The 21,112-nt window shown below is 66.7% G+C and overlaps 1 protein-coding gene across 4 annotated transcripts; it reads left to right on the plus strand.

Moving 5' to 3' along the window:
- The first annotated feature begins 282 nt into the window (after positions 1–282).
- PRICKLE4 (prickle planar cell polarity protein 4) lies at positions 283–10,415 on the plus strand. 4 transcript variants are annotated; one of them, XM_068918246.1, is made up of 10 exons: positions 283–317; positions 1,311–1,578; positions 2,704–3,212; positions 7,054–7,188; positions 7,523–7,630; positions 7,712–7,849; positions 7,931–8,131; positions 8,422–8,608; positions 8,736–9,026; positions 9,267–10,413. In XM_068918246.1, exons 4-10 carry the CDS (start codon positions 7,057–7,059, stop codon positions 9,770–9,772), a joined length of 1,563 nt encoding a protein of 520 aa, XP_068774347.1. In that variant the 5' UTR covers positions 283–317; positions 1,311–1,578; positions 2,704–3,212; positions 7,054–7,056; the 3' UTR covers positions 9,773–10,413. The 4 variants fall into 4 exon arrangements, with proteins under 4 accessions (XP_068774347.1, XP_068774345.1, XP_068774344.1 ...); XM_068918244.1 differs by lacking the exon at positions 283–317 and having other exon boundaries at positions 1,038–2,462; positions 2,708–3,212; XM_068918243.1 differs by lacking the exon at positions 283–317 and having other exon boundaries at positions 1,038–3,212.
- Positions 10,416–21,112: the final 10,697 nt, after the last annotated feature.

Here is a 21,112-nt window from a genome sequence, read left to right on the forward strand (position 1 = left end):
GTCCGGGTCGGGCCCCGCCACCGCCGCGTCCCCCCAGCCCGGGCCGGGGCCCGCCGGGAGCAGCGAGTCCGCCGGCCGCCGCCTAGAGCGTCTCCGGCTGGGAGGACCCAGCAAGGCAGCGCGCGGCCGCGAGGGGGCGCGCGAGGCCCGCGGCGAGTCGGCCGGGCTGGGGGCGGGGCCTAGGCAGCGGGGGCGGAGCTCGAGTGGGTGAGGGCGGGGCTAGGGCGGGGTGGGGGCGGGGCCAGGAGAGGCAGTAGGGCAGGCGGGGTTGCTGGCGGGGGCAGAGGGGTGGGACAGGAAGAGGTGCTTGGAGTGGGGTCAGTAGGGCAGGAGGGGTGCTGGAGGGGTCAGTGGGGCAGGAGGGGGTACAGGGGGGCAGGAGGGGGTGCTGGGGGTCAATGGGGCAGGAGGGGGTATAGGGGGGCAGGAGGGGATGCAGGGGGGTCAGTGGGGCAGGAGGGGGTACGGGGGCAGGAGGGGGTGCTGGAGGGGTCAGTGGGGCAGGAGGGGATGCAGGGGGGCAGGAGGGAGTGCTGGGGGTCAATGGGGCAGGAGGGGGTGCAGGAGGGGTCAGTGGGGCAGGAGGGGGTACGGGGGCAGGAGGGGGTGCTGGAGGGGTCAGTGGGGCAGGAGGGGATGCAGGGGGGCAGGAGGGAGTGCTGGGGGTCAATGGGGCAGGAGGGGGTGCAGGAGGGGTCAGTGGGGCAGGAGGGGGTGCAGGAGGGAGTTGCTGGGGGGTCAATGGGGCAGGAGAGGGTGCTGGAGAGGTCAGTGAAGCAGGAGGGGATGCAGGGGGGCAGGAGGGGATGCAGGGGGGCAGGAGGGGTGCTGGGAGGCAGGAGGGGGTGCAGGAGGGCAGGAGGGGGGTGCTGGGGGGTCAGTGGGGCAGGAGGGAGGCAGGGGGGCAGGAGGGGGGGTCAGGGGGGCAGGAGGGGTTGCTGGGGGGTCAGTGGGGCAGGAGGAGGTGCTGGGAGGCAGGAGAGCGCCTGCACCCCGCAGCCTCCCGTGCCCCTTGCCGCCCCGTCCCGCGGGGGGACCCGTTTGCCCGGGGGCCGCGGTACCGGTGGCTCGGCGTGCCACGTCTCCAGCCCCGCTGCCCAGCGCCTTCAAGGCACCTCCGCGGGGCCGGCGGCGAGGCCCGGGCTGGACGCGCCTCTTCCGAAGGGGCTCAGCGCACATGCAAGGCCCCGGCACGCTGCCGGGCACGGGGGAAACCGGGAGGGATCGTGTGCTATTCCAGTGCAGCCCGGCAAAGCACGTGCCCGTGCGGTCCTGCTTTTCCCTCTGGCCGCTCGGACTGCGATTTGCAGGCGAGCACGGTTTTGGGGTCCCGCAACGGCCCGTGTTGGGGTGCGCTGGGGCCCGGGACGACAAGGAAAGTTGAGCTGGGTTGAAGATGGCTCTGCAATCCAAGTCCCCGCTTGAGCTGTCGTCGTGCGGAGCTGCTGCCCGTTTGCAGCAGCTGCGGTTACGTCCCGGGCTCCAGCTGCTGCTCCCCAGCCGAGACGCTCCAGCGCTCCCAGTCTGCCCCAGTGCAAAGCTGGGGAGCGATGGTTTCGCCAACCCGCTCTGTTTTAGGTGGGGACCCCGCAGGTTGCTCCGCATCGGCTGAGCGGCAGGGAGGATCTCGGGGGGGCCAGCATCCTCCCCTGCTTCCCGGGCGCGCGTTGGCGTGACGCCCGCGGGGGCCTCGTGCAATTTCCAGGGTGGCAGCTCGGGTCGAGCAGAGCCCGGTGCCGCCCGGGCAGGCCCTGAGCGTCTGCTGAGCCTGACCCCCCTTTGCCCAGCTGGTCCCGCAAAGAGGACTGGAGCGTTACTGCAGTACTTTTCTTTCCGCCGCGCGCGTGGCTGACGGAGCGCGACGCAGCGGCAGCGTTGCAGCGCGCGGCGCCCGCTGGAGGGGCCCTGCCGCCCGGTGGTCCAAAGTCCGAAACGGCGAACGGCCGAGATAAAGCTGCTGAGCCCAGCCTGCCGCCAACCCCACGCGCCGCGGATTAACTTCCCCTTAAAGGCTCCCTCGGGAGCAGCCTGGATGGGATGCCTCCGCGGGGGAGCGGACAGAGGCGGTGTGCGGAGAGGAGCCCCCTTCTCCTTTTCCCTGCCCGGGTGATTTTGCAGGCTGGGAAGATATAAAACGTTATAGACCCGCTGCAATAACCCACGCACAGACACCTGCCCCGTACGCCCTCTCCTAGCAGCACTGCCGCGGGAGCGCGGTAGCATCCTTTGACAGCTTCCCCTTGCTTTCCCGGTGAGATGCACCCAGAGCCCATCCCACGGAGACCCAGGCAATTCCCACCCCCCAGAAGCTGCCGGTGGAGCCCCAAGCCAAGGCACAGCCCCGGGCAGCGAGCGTCCCCGCAGAGGTGGGTCGCTGTGCCCGTCCCTCCGGCCACGGCAGCAGGCTGGAAAAATCCCATGGTGCATGGAAACGCGGAAAAACAACCTACCCCGAAAGGCAGGTTTCGGAAAGTCCGATAAAGTTCACCCCCATTCTCGCCCCAGTGCAATTGCTGCAGCTGAAGCCGGTCTAAACGGCTTTTCGGAGACATGTCAGGTGTTCAGGGCTTGAGAAAACTAGGACATCCTGCCTTGCCTCTGGCCAGCTCCTTTGCACCAGCCCAGCCAAAGCCTCTCCACCTCTAAACTGGGGCGTGATGGCACTTCCCCTCTTTCATGCAGCTCCAACTCTTTCTGATCTAGGTAGGAAAACAAAGCACGGCGGATCATAAAAGTCATCAGAACGGCAACCTGGGGTGAACTGAGCCACGGACGGAGGGAAGGGCGCGGACGCTCGGAAAATGAGAGGCGGCGAGAAAAACAGATGTCATCGAGCGCTCGTTCCCCTGGAGGGTTAACGTGCCCCCCCCCCGCCAGCCTGCGCTCTTCCCCTCCCCGCCTGCTGCTGGGATTCCCTGCCATTGGCTGTCTCTGTAGGTTTAGGCTAAAAAGCCTGTAATTAGGACCCCAGCTGACACAGATCCAGTTTCCTGGGCAGGCAGATTAAAAAAAAAAAAAAAAATTGTTTCCCTAACTCAGCTCGGATGTTTTCCTTTCGCTTTGCAAAGCTTCCCCCTGCTCAGCCTCAGCCGCGCTTCCCGCGTCTCCGCCGGAGCAGGTAGGGCGAGCCGGGCCGGCGAGCGTCGAGGGCCGCCGGAGCGCGCGGCACCGTGGCCGGAGCCCGGCCGGAGCGGGCGGCGGAGCCGGCGCAGGTAGGGGAGCCGCGCGGCTGTCTCCAAGGTTTTTCTCGCGCTGCCGAGGCCCTTCCTGGGGGCGGCTGGAAGGGAGGGAGGCGCGCCGGCGGAGCTCGAACCGGAGGAGAAAACGTTGGGCAAGCAGGGGAAACGGGCTGATTCCCCACCTGGGGACTGTTGCAAATGGGAAGACAAGGGAAGCGGGGGAAAAACTGAATTTGGGAGAGATTTTGGCTGGTTCCTCTGCGGGAAAAATGAACTGGGGGAAGCAAAATAGTATCGCTGCCCCCTCCACCCCCGCGGTCTTTGTCTGCGGCAAACGTCCCCGGAGAGCACGAGACGGCGCCTGCCCTATCGCCGCCAGATCTCGGCCGCTCTGGGCTCGCGCACCCCTGGGCACGCAGGTGGATGCACGCCGAGGCAGGGCTTTCCCTCGGCTCCCGCGTCCGGAAAGCCCTCCGGCCGGCGGCAGCACCCAGCACGCCCCGCCGAGGGGTCCCCACGGGGGACGTCGTGCCGGCGGGGGAGCCGCGGCCGAAGCCAGCGCTGCTCCGCCGGGATCAAACCCCGGGGCTGCGGGGGCGAGGCAGGTCTCCATTCCCATCGCGGATCTACGAATGACTGAGTTACAGCAGGTTAATGGGTTACTGCTCCTCACCGGGACGGGGCAACCGGACGTGCCTGCACCCTCAGCGCAGGGAAAACGCAGTAAGAAAAGCCCTTTGCAGCACTGGTGCGTCCCCTCGGGAGCAAACGGGCCATGGCGTTGGCCAAGGTCTCCTCCAGCGACGCGGTCCCAAAGCAGGTGCCTACGCGAGACGGAGACTCCGGCTGGGCTGGCCGGGCTCGGTCGCGCGGCAGGATTAGCTGCTGGCGCTCGCCTTGCCAGACCTCAGCTCCTCTCACCCCAAAAGAGAGATGCACCTTTCCTGTGCTGCATCTTTCTTTCCAAGCACCTTCGTTGCAGCTGTGTTGACAGGACCTGTAGCAAAACTGGGTTACCGCGTGGGTGAGGTGTTGCATGCACGGCTCCGTGCCCAAAAGCTGCCAGCGTTTTCGGGTGCTTGCAATGGGATCTGGCCTTCTTGGTGATGGCGAGCGATCGCACTTCCTCGTGGTCGCAGAGCTGAGGAGGGTTTGGTGCTGCTGCGAAAGAGGTGACTCTGGAAAACCAAAGGCTGCAGCAGAGACGCAGATTAGACGTGGTCTGTGTTGGGAGCCGGGAAACGAGGAGGCTGTGCTGCATGCGAATGGGCCAGGGCGGCTGTACTGCAAGTTAATGTTGCGACCTTGGCAGGAGAGGGCTGGGAGCCCGCGCGTGCTCCTGCTGCCAGCCGGGGCTGGGGCTGCACCCGGAAAGCAAATCCCTGTGAATTCAGCCTCTTTAACCCCGGGAACTGCGACTGCTTCACAAAGGGCTGTAACTATTGTGGGAAACGCGCTCGGAGCAGGAAAGGAAATCCTCCAGGGCCGCGGAGCAAGGCAGCGCCAAGAGCAGGACCCGGGAGCCCAAAAGCTGTTTGCAGCCTTGCAAACGCTGCAGGGGTCCGAGGGCGGCAGCGGGTGGGAGACGCGCTGGGACGGCCCGTCCGGGAGCGCAGGGGCCGCGCCGGTGTCCCCTGGCCGGGACAGGGAGCGGAGGAGCCCGACCTGCTGGAGCTGCCCGGCTCCTTAGCATGGGAGACGCTTCCCGCTGTCACCGTCTGCTGCTAATTACAGGGAATTGTCGGCAGCCCAGACGGCTGCCCGTCCGCGTAATCGCATCAAGCCAAGCCGGGCTGGGCTCTCCAGCGCGGCCCCACCGCTTCCCGGCAGCCAGGGCCCTGCCCTCTCTGCTCTCCCCCAAATCTCCCCACCAGGCTCCCTCCTGGTGGCCCCGGGACGAGGTGGCCCACGCGGCTCCCTGCCTGGCACGGCTCGCTGCGCCGGGCGGGCGCCGCCGGCTCTGCAGACCCCGCTGGGATAGGGGCTGATGCGTCTCCGAGCAGGATCCGGGAACCCAGCCGGCAGCAGCAGAGCTGCGGGGAGCCGAGCCTGGCGAAACCCCCCTCAGGGACCCCGGCCGCAAGCTGTGCGGCAGCAGCCAGAGGGTCTAATTAAGACCCAGCCACATTAGACGCTTGCACTGCGGAGGCTTAATAAACCAGGCCAGAGCCAGGCAATAGCATCCCCCTCCCAGAGGGGGGAAAAGCGGAGAAGCACGTTGCCCACCGCTGCCAAAGACGGCAGCAGCAGAGCTGGGCGCACAGAGGTCCCAAATCAGCATCCCCAGGGGCGCGTGCTCCCCTCCTGCGCCTGCCCTCTGGACGGCCGAGGAGCAGGGCTCCTCGCTGGTCCCGTAACACCAGCGGTCCTCCGCCACGTCAGCAAGGCCAGCACCCTCTTCGGCTCAGAGGCGCTCAGCCCTCTCTCCCCTGCTCCGTGCAGCCCTCCCCAGCCTCGCAGCCTGCCCGGGCTAAGCCCAGCTCTGCCCTCCACTCGCCCCAGCCGCAGCAGGCAAACCCCACCACCAAGGCCCTGCAAGCAGGGCATGAAGCCCTTTTTGTTTTATCCCGCTGACTAGCCAATTTGCAGAGTTAATCATTGACCCAGGTGCACCGCGGGGAAACCTGAGCTGCGGGGGCTGGTCCCGCTGGAGGGGGCCTGGGCCCCAGCTGGAGCTGAAACTCGGGAGCGGGCTGGCGCTCGGATGCAAGGTCCGGCGCCCTGGGACGCGGCGTGGGAAGGGGCAGCGGGGCTGGAGGGGTGCGATGCAAACAGGCACGGCGCCCAGCAGGGGCTCGGATGGGAGGCGCTGAAGCTGGAGCAGCCGGGCCGTTGCTGCTGCTGCTCCTGAGAGCACGGGTAGGGGATAAAACAGATGCACGGAGGTATCGTCTCGCCTCATGGTACCTGGTTTGCACCCAGATCGCTGCAGCGTGTCCGGCCGTGGGGGACCCGAGGGTGCCCCGCGGCCCCTGGCCTTGCCCGGGGAGCAGCGGCTCAGCCCCAGCCCTCCCTCCCGGCTCGCGGGGCCGAGGCAGAGCGTGGCCGGCGCTGGGACGCTGGGACGGCGTCCAGGGCGCCCCAGGAGCCACCGAATCGCCATCACGCCTTTGTTTTGGAAACGCAAGGGAGGAAGGAAGCCAGCGGTGAAAAAGCGCCGCACAGGGAGGAGGGGACGGGACGGGATGGGACGGGTTTGCAGGGCGCAACCATTAGCCGGGCAAAGTGGTGGCGGCTGGGCGAGCCGGCTGCCCGGGCAGGAACAGCCGCTCCGGGCTGAACAATAGCAGCCCCGGGGGGAATAAATTACTTTCCACTGAATTGGGCTAGACCTCCATCTCCTCCCACTGCTCCGCTCAGAGACAGGCCACTAAATCAGGGATTAACCAGGCCAGCAAAGGGCTGGCAGCAGCTGGGGGAAAATCTCCCACCGCGGGAGAGCGAACCGCCGGCACTGCTTCCCAACCGAGCCCCTTCCAGCCCCATGGCAATCGGGGGGGGTCACCCGTGGCCGGCTTCGCCCCGCCGCGGCGCCTCCTCCGGTGCCGTCCGGGTGGCGGGTGCCTCGGCGGGAGCGCCGCTGGCATCGCCCGGCCGTTCGGCGCGGGATTGCTTGTAGCGCTTCCAGCTGGAGGTGCGACCGCAGGAGCCCTCGCATTTCCCTAGTGATTCGGCAAAGGGTCTCGAGGTCCCCACGGCGGCTCCGAGGATGGTCCCGGCTGGACTCGCCCAGGGGTCCCTCCTCGGGATGAGGGGCTGCTCAGCCCGCGGCCAGAACGGGGTCCGCGCCTGGGTGTGTGGGATGCTGCGCATCCGGGCGCGGACCCCGGGAGCCGTCCCGGCCGGCTCCGAGCCCTCTCGCCTCCCTCCCCAGCTCATGTCCCTGCCGAGCCCTGCATGGTCCCAGCGAGACGAACCGCCCCCCTGCGGCACCGCCACCGGCCTCCCTCCCGCCTCCTCCGACAGCGACTCCGGCTGTGCCCTGGAAGAGTACCCGGAGCCCCCCGAGGTGGGCAGGACCCCCAGCCGCGCTGGGCTCCCCGCTCTGCCCCGGGGCCCTGTCCCATCCTGGTCTCCCCGCTGGGTCCTGCCAGGCACCCAGCTCCCCCCGGGGATGCATCTCGGGGGAGAAAGGAGGGAGCGTGCCGGATGGGTGCCCTCTCCGGAGGGGGGCCGGGAACGGGTTGTGCCGGGCCAGCTGCACCGCCGGGAGCAAAGCAGCCCCGGGATGCACTAACCGCGCCGGGGCGAGACGAACTCTCCAGCCACCAGCTCCTGGCGCAAGGCAGCTTAATCCCCTGAAAAACCCGCTTACGTTTCCCTCTCCCGCGCCGCGTGCCCAGGTCCCCGCGCGCTCGGCCACCCGCTCGCCCGAGCCTGCCCTTCCTGCCGACGGGAACCAGCTCCGCATCAAAGCCCTCCTGCAGCAGCTGCCCCCGCAGGACTGCGATGTAAGACATGTTATTTATCGAGCGCGACCCTTCCTGGGCATCCCCTCGCATCCCCCTCACCGCGTCCCTGTCCCCGCGCAGGAGCGGTACTGCCCTGGCCTGGCCGAGGAGGAGAGGAGGCAGCTGCAAGCGTTCAGCGCCCGGCGGCGACGGGAGGCCCTGGGGCAGGGGCTGGCATGCCCCGTGCCGGGTCCCTGCCACGGGTGCCCTTGCACGAAGGTGAGACATCCCCGCACGCCCACCCCGGCCGGGGCGCCGTGCCCGCGCGGCAGCCCAGCCCCGTGTCCCTTGGCTTTGCAGTGCGGCCGGAGGCTGAACAAAGGGGATCCGGGGATTTCGGTGTCCAGGCTGGGCGATCGGTTCTGGCACCCGTCCTGCTTCTGCTGCCACTTCTGCCACCAGCCCCTGGTGGACCTCATCTACTTCCAGCAGGACGGGAGGATCTACTGCGGCCGGCACCACGCCGAGCTCTTCCGGCCCCGCTGCGCCTCCTGCGACCAGGTGGGTGCCGGGCAGGGGGGCGGCGGGGCTGGGTTTAGCGCGGGTCCGGGTTTAGCGCGGTGCTCCCGCGCCGGGCCGGGGAGCTGCAAATGCAACGGGACCCCCGAGCTGCAGAGCCATCAGCGGGGGGAAAGGGGGCAGGCAGGAAGGTTTCCTCCCCACGTCCTGCAGGGACCCCCCCCCCCCCAAGCCCCAAAGTTGACCCTCGGCACAAAACCAGCGCGGTGCCAGCAGCGGGGTTGTTTCGGCGGGGGCTCGGAGGGCGGCTTGCTTCCCCCCCCACCTTGCAGCTCATCTTCCTGGAGGAGTGCGTCGAGGCGGAGGGCCGGCGCTGGCACCCCGAGCACTTCTGCTGCCTGGAGTGCGAGGCGCCGCTGCGCGGGCAGCGCTACGTCATGAAGAGCGGCCGGCCCTGCTGCCGCGGCTGCTTCGAGAGCCTCTACGCCGAGCCGTGCCAGGCCTGCGGCGAGCCCATCGGTAGGTCGCGGCGCTCGGGGGCTTCCCTGCTCCGGCCCAGCCGAAACCTCGCGGTTCGGCGCGGGGGGCCGGGTCTGGCGCGCGGCCCCGGCAAGAGCCTCCCGCTCACCCCGCCGTCGCCCCGCAGGTGCCGACAGCGAAGAGGCCACCCACCAAGGGCTCCACTGGCATGCCCGAGCCTCCTGCTTCTGCTGCAGCCTCTGCCGCAAGCCGCTCGGCGGGCAGCCCGTCACCTCCCGCCGCAGCCTGCTCTACTGCTCCGAGGGCTGCAGCCGCGAGCGGGACGCGTCCTCCGCCGCCTCCGACTCCTCCGACTCGGCCTTCGTCTCGGCTCCCTCCCCGGACTCGACGCCCGTCTCCCGCGCCGGCCACGTCGCCCCGGCGGCCGGGGGCTGCAGGCAGCGGGTGCAAGAGGCCGGTAGGGTTCCTGGCGCGCGGCTTGCGACGCGGCAGCAAAACCGGGCTCTGCTCAGCCCCCGGGTATTTTGCACAGGGGCTGGAGCGTCAGCTACGAGCACCCAGCCCACCTCCTGCAGGAGGGCGAGCGCTGGCAGCCGGAGCTTGGTGGGTGCAACCCGTCGCTGCGTCCGCAGGGAGCCCCCGCTGCACCAGGGCAGGCTCAGCCCGCTCTCACCCCTCCTTGCTTCCCTTCTTCCAGAGCTGGAGCCGTTGCTGGATCAAGCCTCTGTGCATCCTGCCTTCAGGAGCTTGGACGACCGCGGAGCAGCGGCTAAGGAGAGGAGCAGGGATGCTCTGCGCTCGGGCACGCTGGAGCCGCCGCTCGGTCACCTCTCCGCCCTGCAGCCCAGCCCAGAGGGTCCCCACGGCCCCGGCGCGCTGGGCCACCCGGTTGCAGGGAGCTGCGACCCGAGAACGCCGCAAGGTGATGGGAATCTGCGCTCGCGAGCCGGCCTGGCCCCTGCCCGGCACAGCCCGAGGCCAGAGGATGCCGATCTGCAGGATGGCACGGAAGAGGAAGACTCCTGGTGCCCAACCTGCTCTTCGTCTTCGGACTCAGACTCAGAAGAAGAGGGTTTCTTCTTTGGGAAGCCCATCCCCAAACCCGGGATGAGCTCCCTGGGCAGGCAGCGCCAGGGCCCGGAGCGGGCCGGGGGCCGGACGGCGACGCTGCAGGGCAGCAGCAAGCACTGCAGCGTGTCCTAGCCGCGGGGAGGCCCGGGAAACGCGGGGGCCGCCTGGGCGCTTGGCACCGTATTGAAGCAGAGGGGCAACGCCAGCCCTGCAGAGCCGGTGGGGGCGTTTCTGTGGCTGGTGCTGCCGTCCTGCCGGGTCCTCCCAGCCCCTGCCCGGTTTGCGATGCTTTCCGCATGCGTACTGGAACCGGCTCAACGCTGGTAGGGATCCTCTCGCGGGCAGAGCGCAGCCTGCAATTCCTGCCGGCCTCTCATGCAATTAAGAACAGGTAAAGCAAGCTAGGGAGAAGCCAGCCGACAGCCCGCGCCGGCGCGCGGTCGCCGACTGCCGTCTCGGCCGAGCCGGCGGCCCCGGCAGAGCTTCCCTGCAGCGGCGCGCAGGGCAGGGCGGCCGGGCGCTTGGCACCAGGGTGGACGCCCGGCGTGCCCTCTGCTGCGGGGTGACGCCGCTCTGCGGCTGCCTCCTTCCGCCCTCGACGCCGGGTGCCCATTTCCCACCTGCAGGAATAAGTCCCCGAAGGACGCGGCGCCGCGCCGTGCGCCTGAACGGCGGGGAGGGCAGGGAAGCGGCGGCTCTGCAGCCGTCTCCCGTACCAGCACAGACGGTGCTACAATAAAGCGCGGCCGCGGTCCGGATGCAGGAGAGCCAAACCCGTCTGGCCCGTTCCTCCCGCCCCGGGGCTGCCTCCGGCGTTAACTGTGGCGGGCGGCAGGCGCTCGCGCTGCAACCGGGAAGCAATTGCTGGCCGAAGGGGCGGCGTCGGCGTCGGCCCCAGCGTGGAGCTGAGCGTGCCCCAGAGGTGGGCACGGGCCAGGACAGGCTGGGACGGGAGGGCCTGGGGGCACCCGCCAAGTGCAACGCAGGAGCAGGGGCCGCGGAGGGGTGCCGAGGGTCACTGCTGGTTTATTTTTAGATTTAAAAACCAAGCAAGAACAAACCTCAGCTTTTAACGCAACAGCCAAGTAACCAGAAACGTAGGAGGACCTGGGGGAGGAGGGCAGCTCTGCGCAGCCGCTCTCCGTCCCACCACCCTCCAGTAAAATCAGCTCCCGCTCTGCAGAATCGCTGCAAATGTGGGTCTGGGGAGGGCTCAGCCCCATCGCGGCACCAGCCTCCCTCAGCCTGGTCCTGCAGCCCCGGTTCCTGGCTGCAAACCACAGCTCCCGGTGGCCCCCCGAGCTAAGCACCCCTCCTCTTCCTCGCACGCCTCCGTCTCCACGCCGAGACATCCGTATGGGCTTGACGTGAGGGCTCAGCACCTTCATCCGAGGGTCCTCAGCGGCTGGCGGTGGCCGCGTCGTAGCTGTTGATGAAGTTCTCCAGCTCCTGGAGGTGGTGGCTGCGGACCTGGCGGAGGGTGGCCCGCAGCGCCAGCCCCATCGCCGCCTCCATGGAGGGCTCCTTCTGCAGCAGCATCGTGGCCACCATGGCGAAGGCCAGGCTGAAGCGCTGGTAGGACTGCGGGGCGGCAGAGCGCGGGGCGGCGTTGCAGGGGGGTCTCCGGGGGGGTTCGCAGACACCTCCGATGCACGCAGAGCCCTTCGCCGCACCCTCCGGCGCCGGGAGGCGTTTCTCCCTCGAGACGCCCCCCGAAACGCCGATCTCGCATCCGGGTGGGACAGCCCGTTCCCACGCCGCAGGGGCAGCCCTGCTGCGGACGGCCACCCGAAACGGCTGGCGCTGCCTCGCGCCAGGGCTCACCCCGCGGATCGGCACGCGGGCCGACCGGCGCCGGTCCGCCCCGCCGTCCAAAGGGAGAGAGACGCCGTCCACGAGGGGATACCCAGGACTCACCAGCTCGATCTCCTCCTTCCTGGCCAGGACGGCAGCGGAGCGGAGGTCTCTGCCGGACGCGGAGGGCGCCGGGAGCGGGGAGCGGGCGCCGCGACAGCCGGCTGCAGCCTCCCGGCCCCGCTGAGCCTGGGGGTTGCGGAAAGGAAGGGTCGGATGCTTTGGAGAGGAGAGGGACCAGGGCGAGGGGACAGGCTGGGACAGGGCTGCCGGCACCCACAGCCGGCCGGAGGACCCGCCGGCACTGCTGGTTGCCCCCTTCCCTCGCGCCCCGGAGCTGCCCCTCGCCTCCACGCAGCGACCGCCCCCCAGCGTCGCCCCTTGGACCCGAGAGCCCCCGCCGGCTGATTTCCCCGTTAGGCAGTGATTAAGCCTCTCTGCACCGTTCTCCTTTGCTTCGTGAAAGCTCGCGTCCCCGGGGTCTTTCACGCTGCGGCACGTTTCCCCATCCTCGAGTTATTTTTTGGCCTTTCTCCAAACCGTCTCCAATTTATCAGCGCCTCCCCAGCGGCCGACGCCGGGGCTGCCAGGGGCTCCGCAGCCAGCCAGAGCGGCGCTTTCACCCCGGCCGCGCAACCCCGCGAGGCGAAAGGCCGGCGAGGAAATCCCCTGCACCGTTCCTGGGGAGACCGGGATTAGATGAACGAGTGCTGCCGGGCCACGTCCCACGGGTGGCTCCCGGGGACGCGAGGGCAGCTCCCCTGCCAAGCCACCCGGGAGCGGAGGCATCGGCGGGAAGGAGCAGAGCCGGCCGGCGCTTCCCAGCTCCGTTTCCTCCTTTCCCGCAGGAAACGCGGCTGCCGCCAGTTGCCGACGGGTGATGGGGGAACTGGGAGCGCCGGGCGCGCGCGGCGGGACTGACGAGCGCTCGGCAGCGCCGTTTCGGGGTTGGGGGGGGGGAGCTGAGTCCCTACCGGCTCCGGCTCTCCGGCGCTCGCAGGACGAAGCCGCCCGGTCCCGGGGGAGGCTGCCGGCGCGGCGCAGACGTCGGAGCCGCCCCGGCCGGGCCCTTCGTCGGGCTGCGCCGCGGCTCCCAGCGGGACCTGTGAGTTTTGGGATGAGCCACGGAGGTCCGGACAAAGCGCGGCAAGGCGGGGGGACGGAGGGCGAGCTCGTATCTCCCTGCCCGGGGCTCTACGCTTGGGAGGAAAGAGGAGACGCGTCGGCTCGTACCAGCTCCCTGCCGGCGCGAACGCCCTCCGTCGGGGCTGGCTCCCTTGCCAAAGCTGGCGGCTGGACCGGCGGGCGCGCGGCGGGGCGAAGCGGGGACATCTGCGCGTCCTGGGGGAAGAAGGACGGGCTGCTAAAACGCCAGGGAAGCTGCGAGAGGAGTCAGCGCCGGCCGGGAAACATCCCCGCTCCCACCGCAGCGGGAGGCAAAGCCCCGAGGGGGCTGGGCGAGGGCCAGGGGAAGCGGCACGCTCCTACCGGCTCTGCTCCCGCCGCGTGCTCCTGCTCCGCGTTCGCCTGCCCGGGGGGCTCGGGCACCGCGTGGCTCGGCGGGTCCTGGGGGAGAGGGGGGAAGCGCGTCGATCAGGGGCCCGACGGCACCGCACGCGCCCCCGGCGCCGCAAACTCACCGCCTGCTCGCCTTCCCGCCCGCCGTCTTCGCAGGGGGAGCGGAGGCGCCGCGGCTTTTCTCTCCCCGCCGCCCGGCTCTCCGCGGAGCACGAGGCCGAAGGCCTGGAGGACGGGAGCTTCTCTGCGGGGCGAGGAGCAGAACCGGGGCGAACGTTAAAGGCAGACGCCGGCGGCGGCGCCGCGCTGCCTCCCCGCTCCGGAGCGCAGGCGCCCGTGCAGCGCCAGCAGGCCAGAGCTGGACTGGCGTCCAGGAAGGTCCAATGGGCCCCGAGTTGCTGCCTCAACGGCGCAGAGTCCTCCTCCCACCCCGAAATCCCTCCGGCGGGCTTCAGGCTGCCTCCTGCTCCCTCCAGCCCCTCGCTGGCCCTGGGAGCGGGAGCCGGCACCAGCCTCCGGACGGCGCCGCGGGAGGCAGCGCAGGGCGGTTTCTCCCCACGGAGCCGCAGCCGAGGCGCTCAGCACCGGCGCCGAGCGTCCGGGCGCGAGCCCACCGACGGGACAAACCTCTGGAGACGGGCGGACAAGAGGGCCGGCAGCTAGAAGCAAACTTCTCCCAGCGGCGACGCCGAAAGGGACGGCGGCGTTTCCAGCCCCAGGACGGGGCGAAGCCTCCTCGTTTCCTGCGGGACCAACAGGCGGCCCTGGAGGGAAACTGAGGCTGGAAGGGATCTCGCCCCGAGCAGGGCCAGCGTCAAAACCGAACCAGGTGGGATGAGCGTTGCCGCAGCCCCGCGCCTCGCGCCCAGCCTCTCGCTGGGCACCTCGGAGCAGAGCCCGGCTCCGGCCGCCCCGCCAGCCCCCTCCGCCGGGCCGCGGCTCTCGCCGGGACGTTCCCGGTTCGCCAGCCTCTCGGGCCGCGTGGGCACCGCGTCCCCGGCGCGCCGATGCCCCCCGTCGGGGCGGCGGCGGCAGCAGCACCCCGTCCGCCCGCGGGGACCCCGAGCCCGGCACCTACCCCGGGGCGACGGCGGGGGGCTGCTCCTCGCCGGGGAAGGGGGGCCAGGCAGAGGCGCCCCAGCAGGACATCCGCGGCGGCGGCACCTGCGGGAAGAGGCGCGCGTTAGACACGCGGAGAGGGGACGCGGTCCTGCGCCTCCCCGCACCCGGGCCGTTCACCCCGTCCGTCCGCCTCCCCTTTACCGGCTGCCAGCCGTCTCCGAAGCCGTCCTCCGCTCCTCCGTAGTCTTCTCCGCGGTCCCAGGGGCCCGGCAGCGGCGGCCGGCCCCAGGGTGCCCATCTCCCGTCCTCTGGGCTGCTCGGGAAGGCGGCGGGGCCGGGGAGAGGCTCGGCGTCCCAGGGTCGGGGCTGCGAGGAGAAGGGGCTCGTGGGCGCGCGGCGGCCGCCTAACCGGAGCCGTTTCCGCCGCGCGGGCTGGGAATTGAGCTCTGACGACGCCTGGGCACTTTAATTAAGGCTTTAGCTAAAAACTCTGCAAAACCCTAACGGTGTCAGCTCCTGGCAGGCAGTTGGGCGCCCGCTTCTCCCCCACAGCTGGCAACCCGCACGTTCTGCTGCCGCTTCTGAGAGCCAGACAGAGCCGGAGGATCGGCGCGTGGTGTCCGAGTGCTTTTTTATTTATTTTTGTACTTCTGCTTTTGAGATGAGGAACGAGCCGGAGGCAGTCCCCAGCCCCTGCTCTCCCATCCCAGCCGGGACCCCCCAACAACACCCCAGAGGAGGAACACCTCGGATTTTGCTCCGCATCCCCGCTCCCCGCCGTGGCCCCGAGCTCCCCCTGCCCCTCCGGCTGCCGGTGAAGCACCGGCCTTTGGCCACCCTGGGATTTTTTGGGCGACCCTCCCCCTCCGGCACCTCCGCGCTCCCCTCACCCTTACCGGCTGCCAGCCCCCTCCGGCGCTCCGGCGATCCCATTCCCAGGGCGGCCGGCACCACGCATCCGGCGGGACGCCCGCGCGGGGAGGCTGCGGAGGAGAGAGGAGAGGCGAGCGGGTGAACGGGGGGCGGCGGGGGGGACCCGAGGGGCGCACAAACCACCTACCTCTCCAGGCTGGCGTCTCCAGCGGGCGTTTTTGGAGAACATCTCACCAGCGGGATGACCCGGCGGCGGGGAGAAGGCCCCCGCGTGCTCAGCGCCCGGCGCCTAGGAAGGGAGGAAGCGCGAGCGAGCCGGCGGCGCGGGGAGAGCGGCCGGGGCCGTTGCTGCCCGGCGGGTGCAGGGGCCGAGGGCACCCGTCTGCGAGGGGCACGGGCTGGCGCTCGCTGCCCGTGCGCAAACCTCGGCGAGGCGGCGCCGCCCCCGGCTCGAGCCGGGCAGGGACTCGGAGCGCTGCCCACGCCAGCCCCGCGGGTCACGACGCCCAGCTGCACCCGCTCCGCTATTCTTCTCGCGCCGCTCGCCCTTTCCCCCTCCCGGCCCCAGGGCAGAGCCGCCGGCTCGGCACCACCACCGGAGAGGCTTCGCCGGGCTCCACGCGAGCCCCTCGCAGCCGAGCCAGGAACTGGCTGGCAAAACGCGGGGGCGACGCTGACGCCGGGCAGGGGGCCCAAGGGCTGCCGCCCGCCCGCCCGCCCCAGCGACCCGGGTTCCCCAGGGCGGCTGATCAACACGCGCGACCTAAACCCACGTCCCAGCGGTTAACGAAGAGCGGCGCAGCAGGGGATCGAGCTCGTTGCCCAGCGGGTCAGCGAGGAGAAACCTGGGGCTGCACGGGGCGTGCAAGAGAGAAAACAACGCTTTTACACCCAAACGGGGTGTTTTCCCCGCCCCGGAGGGCTGACACGCACCGGGGACGGGGCACCGCTGCCCGCGGGTGCCACCAATTCCACCTTTTCCAGAGCGGCGGGGAACCTCTGGCGCTCAGTGGTGAGCGGCAGCTGGATGCCCGTTTGCGCCCGGGGGGAGCCGCCCCGGGGTCTCTCCCATTGCTCGCTTCCCCCCCGAGTGGCGCGAGGCCGGGCGAGCGGGGAGCTGCGGCACGGGGCCACCCTGCGTCCGGGCGCCGTCTAACGCCGCAGCCGGCTCTGCGCCCCGCTCAGCATCGTTCTCCCCCCCCCAATCCGGCAGAGACCCCACTGCCGCTCTGAGGGTTTTGCAAGCCGGCTGCCGGTTTGCATTGCTGCCGGGTGCCGCCGGGCACAGCCGCCCCGGTTACCTCTGCCGGGGCACCTAGAGCATCCTCTCCTCGCTCCCGTCTTCCTGCATTTGGGCGAGGGACCGCGTTCCCGGGAGTCAGCGCCGGGCAGATGCGGCAGTACTAGGCGCGGACATCTCTCCGAGCCCCGTAACGAGATGCATCGCTCTCCTGGCGCTTAACGAACATCTGCTCCGCGTCAGGCCTGACAGCAGCGGCCGGCTGGGCAGGGGGCTGGGAACGCCGCGATAACGAGCTGGTCCCAACTGGTCCGGCGAGCGATGCCCGCTGCCCAGAAGGCAGGGCGTGAAGACCAGCGGGTGACCTTGGAGCGCAGCAGGAGATAAGGGAGAGCAGGGAGGCTCCGGGCGAGCTGGCTGAAGCTGAACGTTAGCACAGGAGGAGATAAGGCGGAGAGCCCAAAGTCTGAAGCGCAGCAAAATCCGTGCAAGGCGGCGAGGGAGAGCGGGCTGCTGGCGGGGCCGGGGCAGCCCGCCGGAGCAGGGGCCTCCCAGCGCCGTTCCCGCCCGGCAGAGAGCACGCCGCTTTCCAGCTGGCCCTTAATTGTCATTGCTAAGAGCTATAAATCAATTAACTAACTGGGTGGATCAATTAGCTCTTTGGGTTTGCGGGGGGGATGCTGCAGCACGGGCAAGTCCGGCCGCAGCGAAGCCAGCCGGCGTCTCCCTTGCTGGGGAAAAACTTTGCAATTCCAGGCAACTTTGGGCAGAGCCGCCCTGACGGCACCCGCGGGGCCAGGCCAGGCGCGTCGGGCCGGCGGCAGCCGCGCGGTCGCACTCGGACGGTGCCCCGGGACGGGTGCTGCAGGCGCCCAGCTGGGCGCAGTTAAACACGGCGAGCAGGAGGGGGGAAAAGAAATCTTAAAAGCCCTGGGAAAGACAGTGTGGGCAATTCTTTAGATTCGACTGTAACGTTTCTCACGTCCCTACAATGCAGATTTTCCCCTGTGCCAATTTTCACGTCGCTTTTCCAGGCGCGCAGGGGACGGGACACGGGTGCAGCGGGACACCCGGCACCGTCCCGCAGGAGACGGGGGTTCTTCGCCTTCCCCGCGCACCTTCTTGATTCACTCGTGCCTTAAGTTAAGATGCGGCCGGGACCGCAGCGGGGAGGGAGCAGGAAACGGGAGATGTTTTCCCAAGCGCACAAGCAGCCGTGCAGTTTGCAGCAGCCCCGGCCCCCAGGGCTGTGCCTCGCACAGGGGCCTTGCACGAGGCCAAGCTGCTCGTGCAAGGGTCTGCCTCGCGCGCTGCACAGGGGCCACACGAGGCCATGCTCATGGCCGTAGGCTTTGCTCCAGCCCGACACGCTGCACAAGGGCAGTGCACGAGGCCATATGAGCTGCACAAAGCCTGGCGTGTGCCTTGCACGAGGCTGTGCTGCTTGCACGAGGCCTTGCTCCTGACTTACCTGCTGCTCGAGGCTGTACTCCTGCGGCACAGCTTGCACCAGGGTGTTGCATGAGGCAGCACTCCCACCACAGCCTCGCACCCTGCACAAGCCTACTGCATGTGGCTGCGCTCCTGCCTCCCACGTTGCGCGTGGGTGTGGCACGTGGGTGCTTGCATGAGGATGTTGCACACAGGCATTGCACATGGCTGTTTGCAGGGGGACTGCACGCAGGTGTTGCATGAGGGCGATGCCCAACGGCAGTACACACAGGTGTTGCACAAGCACGTTGCACAAGGGCAGCGCGCACAGGTGTTGAATGTTGGTGCTGCACGACGATTGTTGCGCTTGCACAAAGATCTGCACCGGGACGCTGAGCACGGGCGCTGCACAAGGATTTGCACCAGGATTCTGAGCACGGGCGCTGCACGAGGGCGCCGCACGAGGACGTTGCGCCTGGGCGCGCATGCGCGGGGCGGGGGGGGGAGGGGCGAGGATCCTACTGCGCACGCGCGCACGCGCCCCCCCACCCGCTCCCCGCTCCGCGCGCCGGAAGTGACGGCGAGGGCGGGCGGCGGCGGCAGCATGGCGGCGGCGGCGGCGGGCGGGCCGGCGGCGTCGCCGCAGGGGCTGCGCGGGTGGTTGCGGAGCGCCCTGCGCTTCGCCACCGACCGCAGCGACTTCCGCAGGTGGGCGCGGGGCCGGGGCCGGGGCCGGGGCCGGGGCCGCGGGTGGGGGGGGCGGCGCGGGGACCGGGGCGGCCGGGCCGGGCCGGGCCGGGCCGGGCCGGGCCTCGCCTCCTCCCCCTCAGCGCCCGCCTGTCGCACAGGAACCTGCTGGTGAACCTGGGGCTCTTCGCCGCCGGCGTGTGGGTGGCCCGAAACCTCACGGACATCGACCTCATGGCGCCCCAGCCCGGCGCCTAGCGGCAGCGGTGAGTCCGGCCCCAGCCCCGACTGGGGCTTAAACCTGCGCCCGCCCTAGCGCCAGGGGAATGCAAGATTAAAATGATCTAATTCGTGCCAGTTTAAGCTGCCGCGTGCTAATTTAATGGACTAGGCTAGAAACAATATTGCCTCTCTCTCTAAATGCAGACCCAGGAAAGAAACGCTCCTCTGAGGCAGAAGAGCCTGCCCTCCCCGTTAACGACGACCAGAAGAGAGGCGTTTAGCCAGTACCCTCGTGGGTATCATCGACCCTCGTCTGCCATAGAGCTGCTACTCACACTTCAAAGCTGTTGCGCTTGGAACGATGACGAGGGGCGGAAAGGCTTTTGAGCATGAGAGGGAGGATTTACGTTCAATTGAGCCTGCAAGGTACAATGGGAAGAGTTTCCTCATCAATGTGAAGCCATTGCGCGTGGAATTTTCTTCTGTACTGCCGTCTCGATGTTCAATTAAATATTAAAGTGCGGGGAATAACGACATAAGTCACTGGAATTTTGTTTTTTAATAAGAAACTTCAGCTTACAAAAACAAGGTGTAAAAAGAGTAAAGATTTACAAAAATCATAAAAACATGATTTATATTTCACACCCGAAAGAGAAAGGAACACGTCCGGTCCTGCATTGTACACAGGACACATCAGCTATTTATTCAAAGGAAAAACAAAACTGTAAAAAGCCCTAGGTAAACTCTAACCACCAGATAGTTACGTGGATAACGTTTGGACGAGATACAGCTGGTACGCTTACTGTATAGGAATTATGACTGGATATGGGAAGAAGCCATTTGGTGTTGCATAGCATTTTAGTGCCTTGGACTGAAACTACAACGTGCCAGGATCGACTTGGAGTCCAGCTGTCAGTGGTGAAGCTGTTCAAGGGACAGTGAAAGCACTGTGTGTGGCTGACGTGGGAGCCGTGCCTGTATCTAAGTTAATCAGATAGGTTCTACTGCAGCTCCCAGAAGATGCTATTTGTAGAGCAGAATAGCTTCCCAGCCCTGAGCGTTATGGCAGTTATGACTGCAGCATGGCTTCAGAGATTCTTTGGACAGTTATGCACAGGTTTCTAAGATTAAGACATTCTTCTGAAGTAGCACTGCCTCCCTATGTTGTGATTTAGAACTCCCCCCTCACCTGAACAAAGGAGAAACTCATTTCATTACTGAACAGGAAACCAACTTAAAAAAAATGCTGTTTTCCAAACAGGTATTTTAACATCCTGTAAAGAAATTAAGTTCTTCTGAAGTATGAGTAGTTCAAGTCATGCAGAGACACTTTCTGCTGGAAAAGGGGATTAATTGGAAGATTAAGACATATTATAGCTAATCTTAGTTTTCATTTAGAACCCACTAATCTCCTCCTGAGGCCTGGGTTCAGGCAGGGGGCAGTTCATGCAGTTAAGTACGTAAGGCTGCCATAGGTGACTTACTGGATGTTGTCTTAACAAACCTTGACTAAAATAAAAGCTGCTGAACCTGCGATTAGGAGCAGTGCTTCAAGTGCGTTTGCACTGAGCTACAGGACAGCTGGACAGATTGCCAAAAACATTCAGTAATTAATTGGATTCTCTCTTGTCACTTGCGGCTGCCTAGGAGCGTCCTTGAGGCAAAGGCAGTCTCATTTATGAGCACAGCATGGCATACATCAGCTTAAGTCATTAGTGACGTAAGTAGCAGAAACTTGAAACAGAAACTAGAGGCTGTTCTGACTTAAAGCCCCCACCGAAGTCACTGAAAAATCAGGAAACCCGGCCAAGCTCCAGCGTGGATCCTCACCCAAGAAAGCAGAGCAGAATGCTACTCTTGTTTTCACAAGGGCTGCAGGGGATTTCATGTTGAAGGAAAACTGTTGATGTTCTGCCCAGCCTCTGCCAACAGTACCCTTCCAGCAGTCTCAACCTAGAGCAGGATTAACTTTTTAAAGTGCTGAAGATTAACTTTAATTCTGCTCTAACTCAACTCAACAGTGACGCTTCCAAGGCATTAACAGAAGCAGAGTCTCCCTCCGCAGCAATCTACCCAAGCCTGTCACACTGTAACGGAGCTTGTCTAGGCAACACTCCCCTCAGAGAAGCTATTTTAACAATCCTGAGCATTTAAACTTAAGTTTGTTTTATGGAAACAGGAAAGGCAGGCTTGTAAAAAGTTTACTGGAAACAAACTTATCCACTTGTTCCTTTCCTATAAACTGCTCACGTAGGTAAACATAGAAGGCTGTGGCTTAAAGAATTTGAGAGTGCTTAACCAAAGCTGAAGTTAAGTGGGGGAAAAAATGCAGCCTCGTTCTGTTTTAAATGAGCTCTAGGTTGCCAGTGGCAAGTTATTGTACTCCACATGTCTGATAAACTACTGAAAACCTTGTTTACACGTGGAAGTCTGTGGTTCACCTTGTAGCAATAAGCAATGTTTACATAGGTGCCTTAAGGGCCAGGCCAAGTAACTGCATTTAATAAGTGTTAGGAGAGTAAAGATGACACTTGCTAGGAAATGTCATTCCTACATCAGAGGTATTGAGTTATGCAGACCAAACA

This window comes from Struthio camelus, chromosome 24 (assembly GCF_040807025.1).
Source record: "Struthio camelus isolate bStrCam1 chromosome 24, bStrCam1.hap1, whole genome shotgun sequence".
Lineage (NCBI taxonomy): Eukaryota > Metazoa > Chordata > Aves > Struthioniformes > Struthionidae > Struthio > Struthio camelus.

What these genes read in the sequence shown, in the direction of transcription:
- PRICKLE4 (XM_068918242.1), top strand. Translation starts at nt 3,834, where the DNA reads ATGGGTTACTGCTCCTCACCGGGACGGGGCAACCGGACGTGCCTGCAC. An exon ending in CTCAGCGCAGGGAAAACGCA is followed by an intron (nt 3,903 to 7,053) that starts GTAAGAAAAGCC and finishes CTCCCTCCCCAG; the next exon opens with CTCATGTCCCTGCCGAGCCC. An exon ending in GCAGCGGGTGCAAGAGGCCG is followed by an intron (nt 9,027 to 9,266) that starts GTAGGGTTCCTG and finishes CCCTTCTTCCAG; the next exon opens with AGCTGGAGCCGTTGCTGGAT.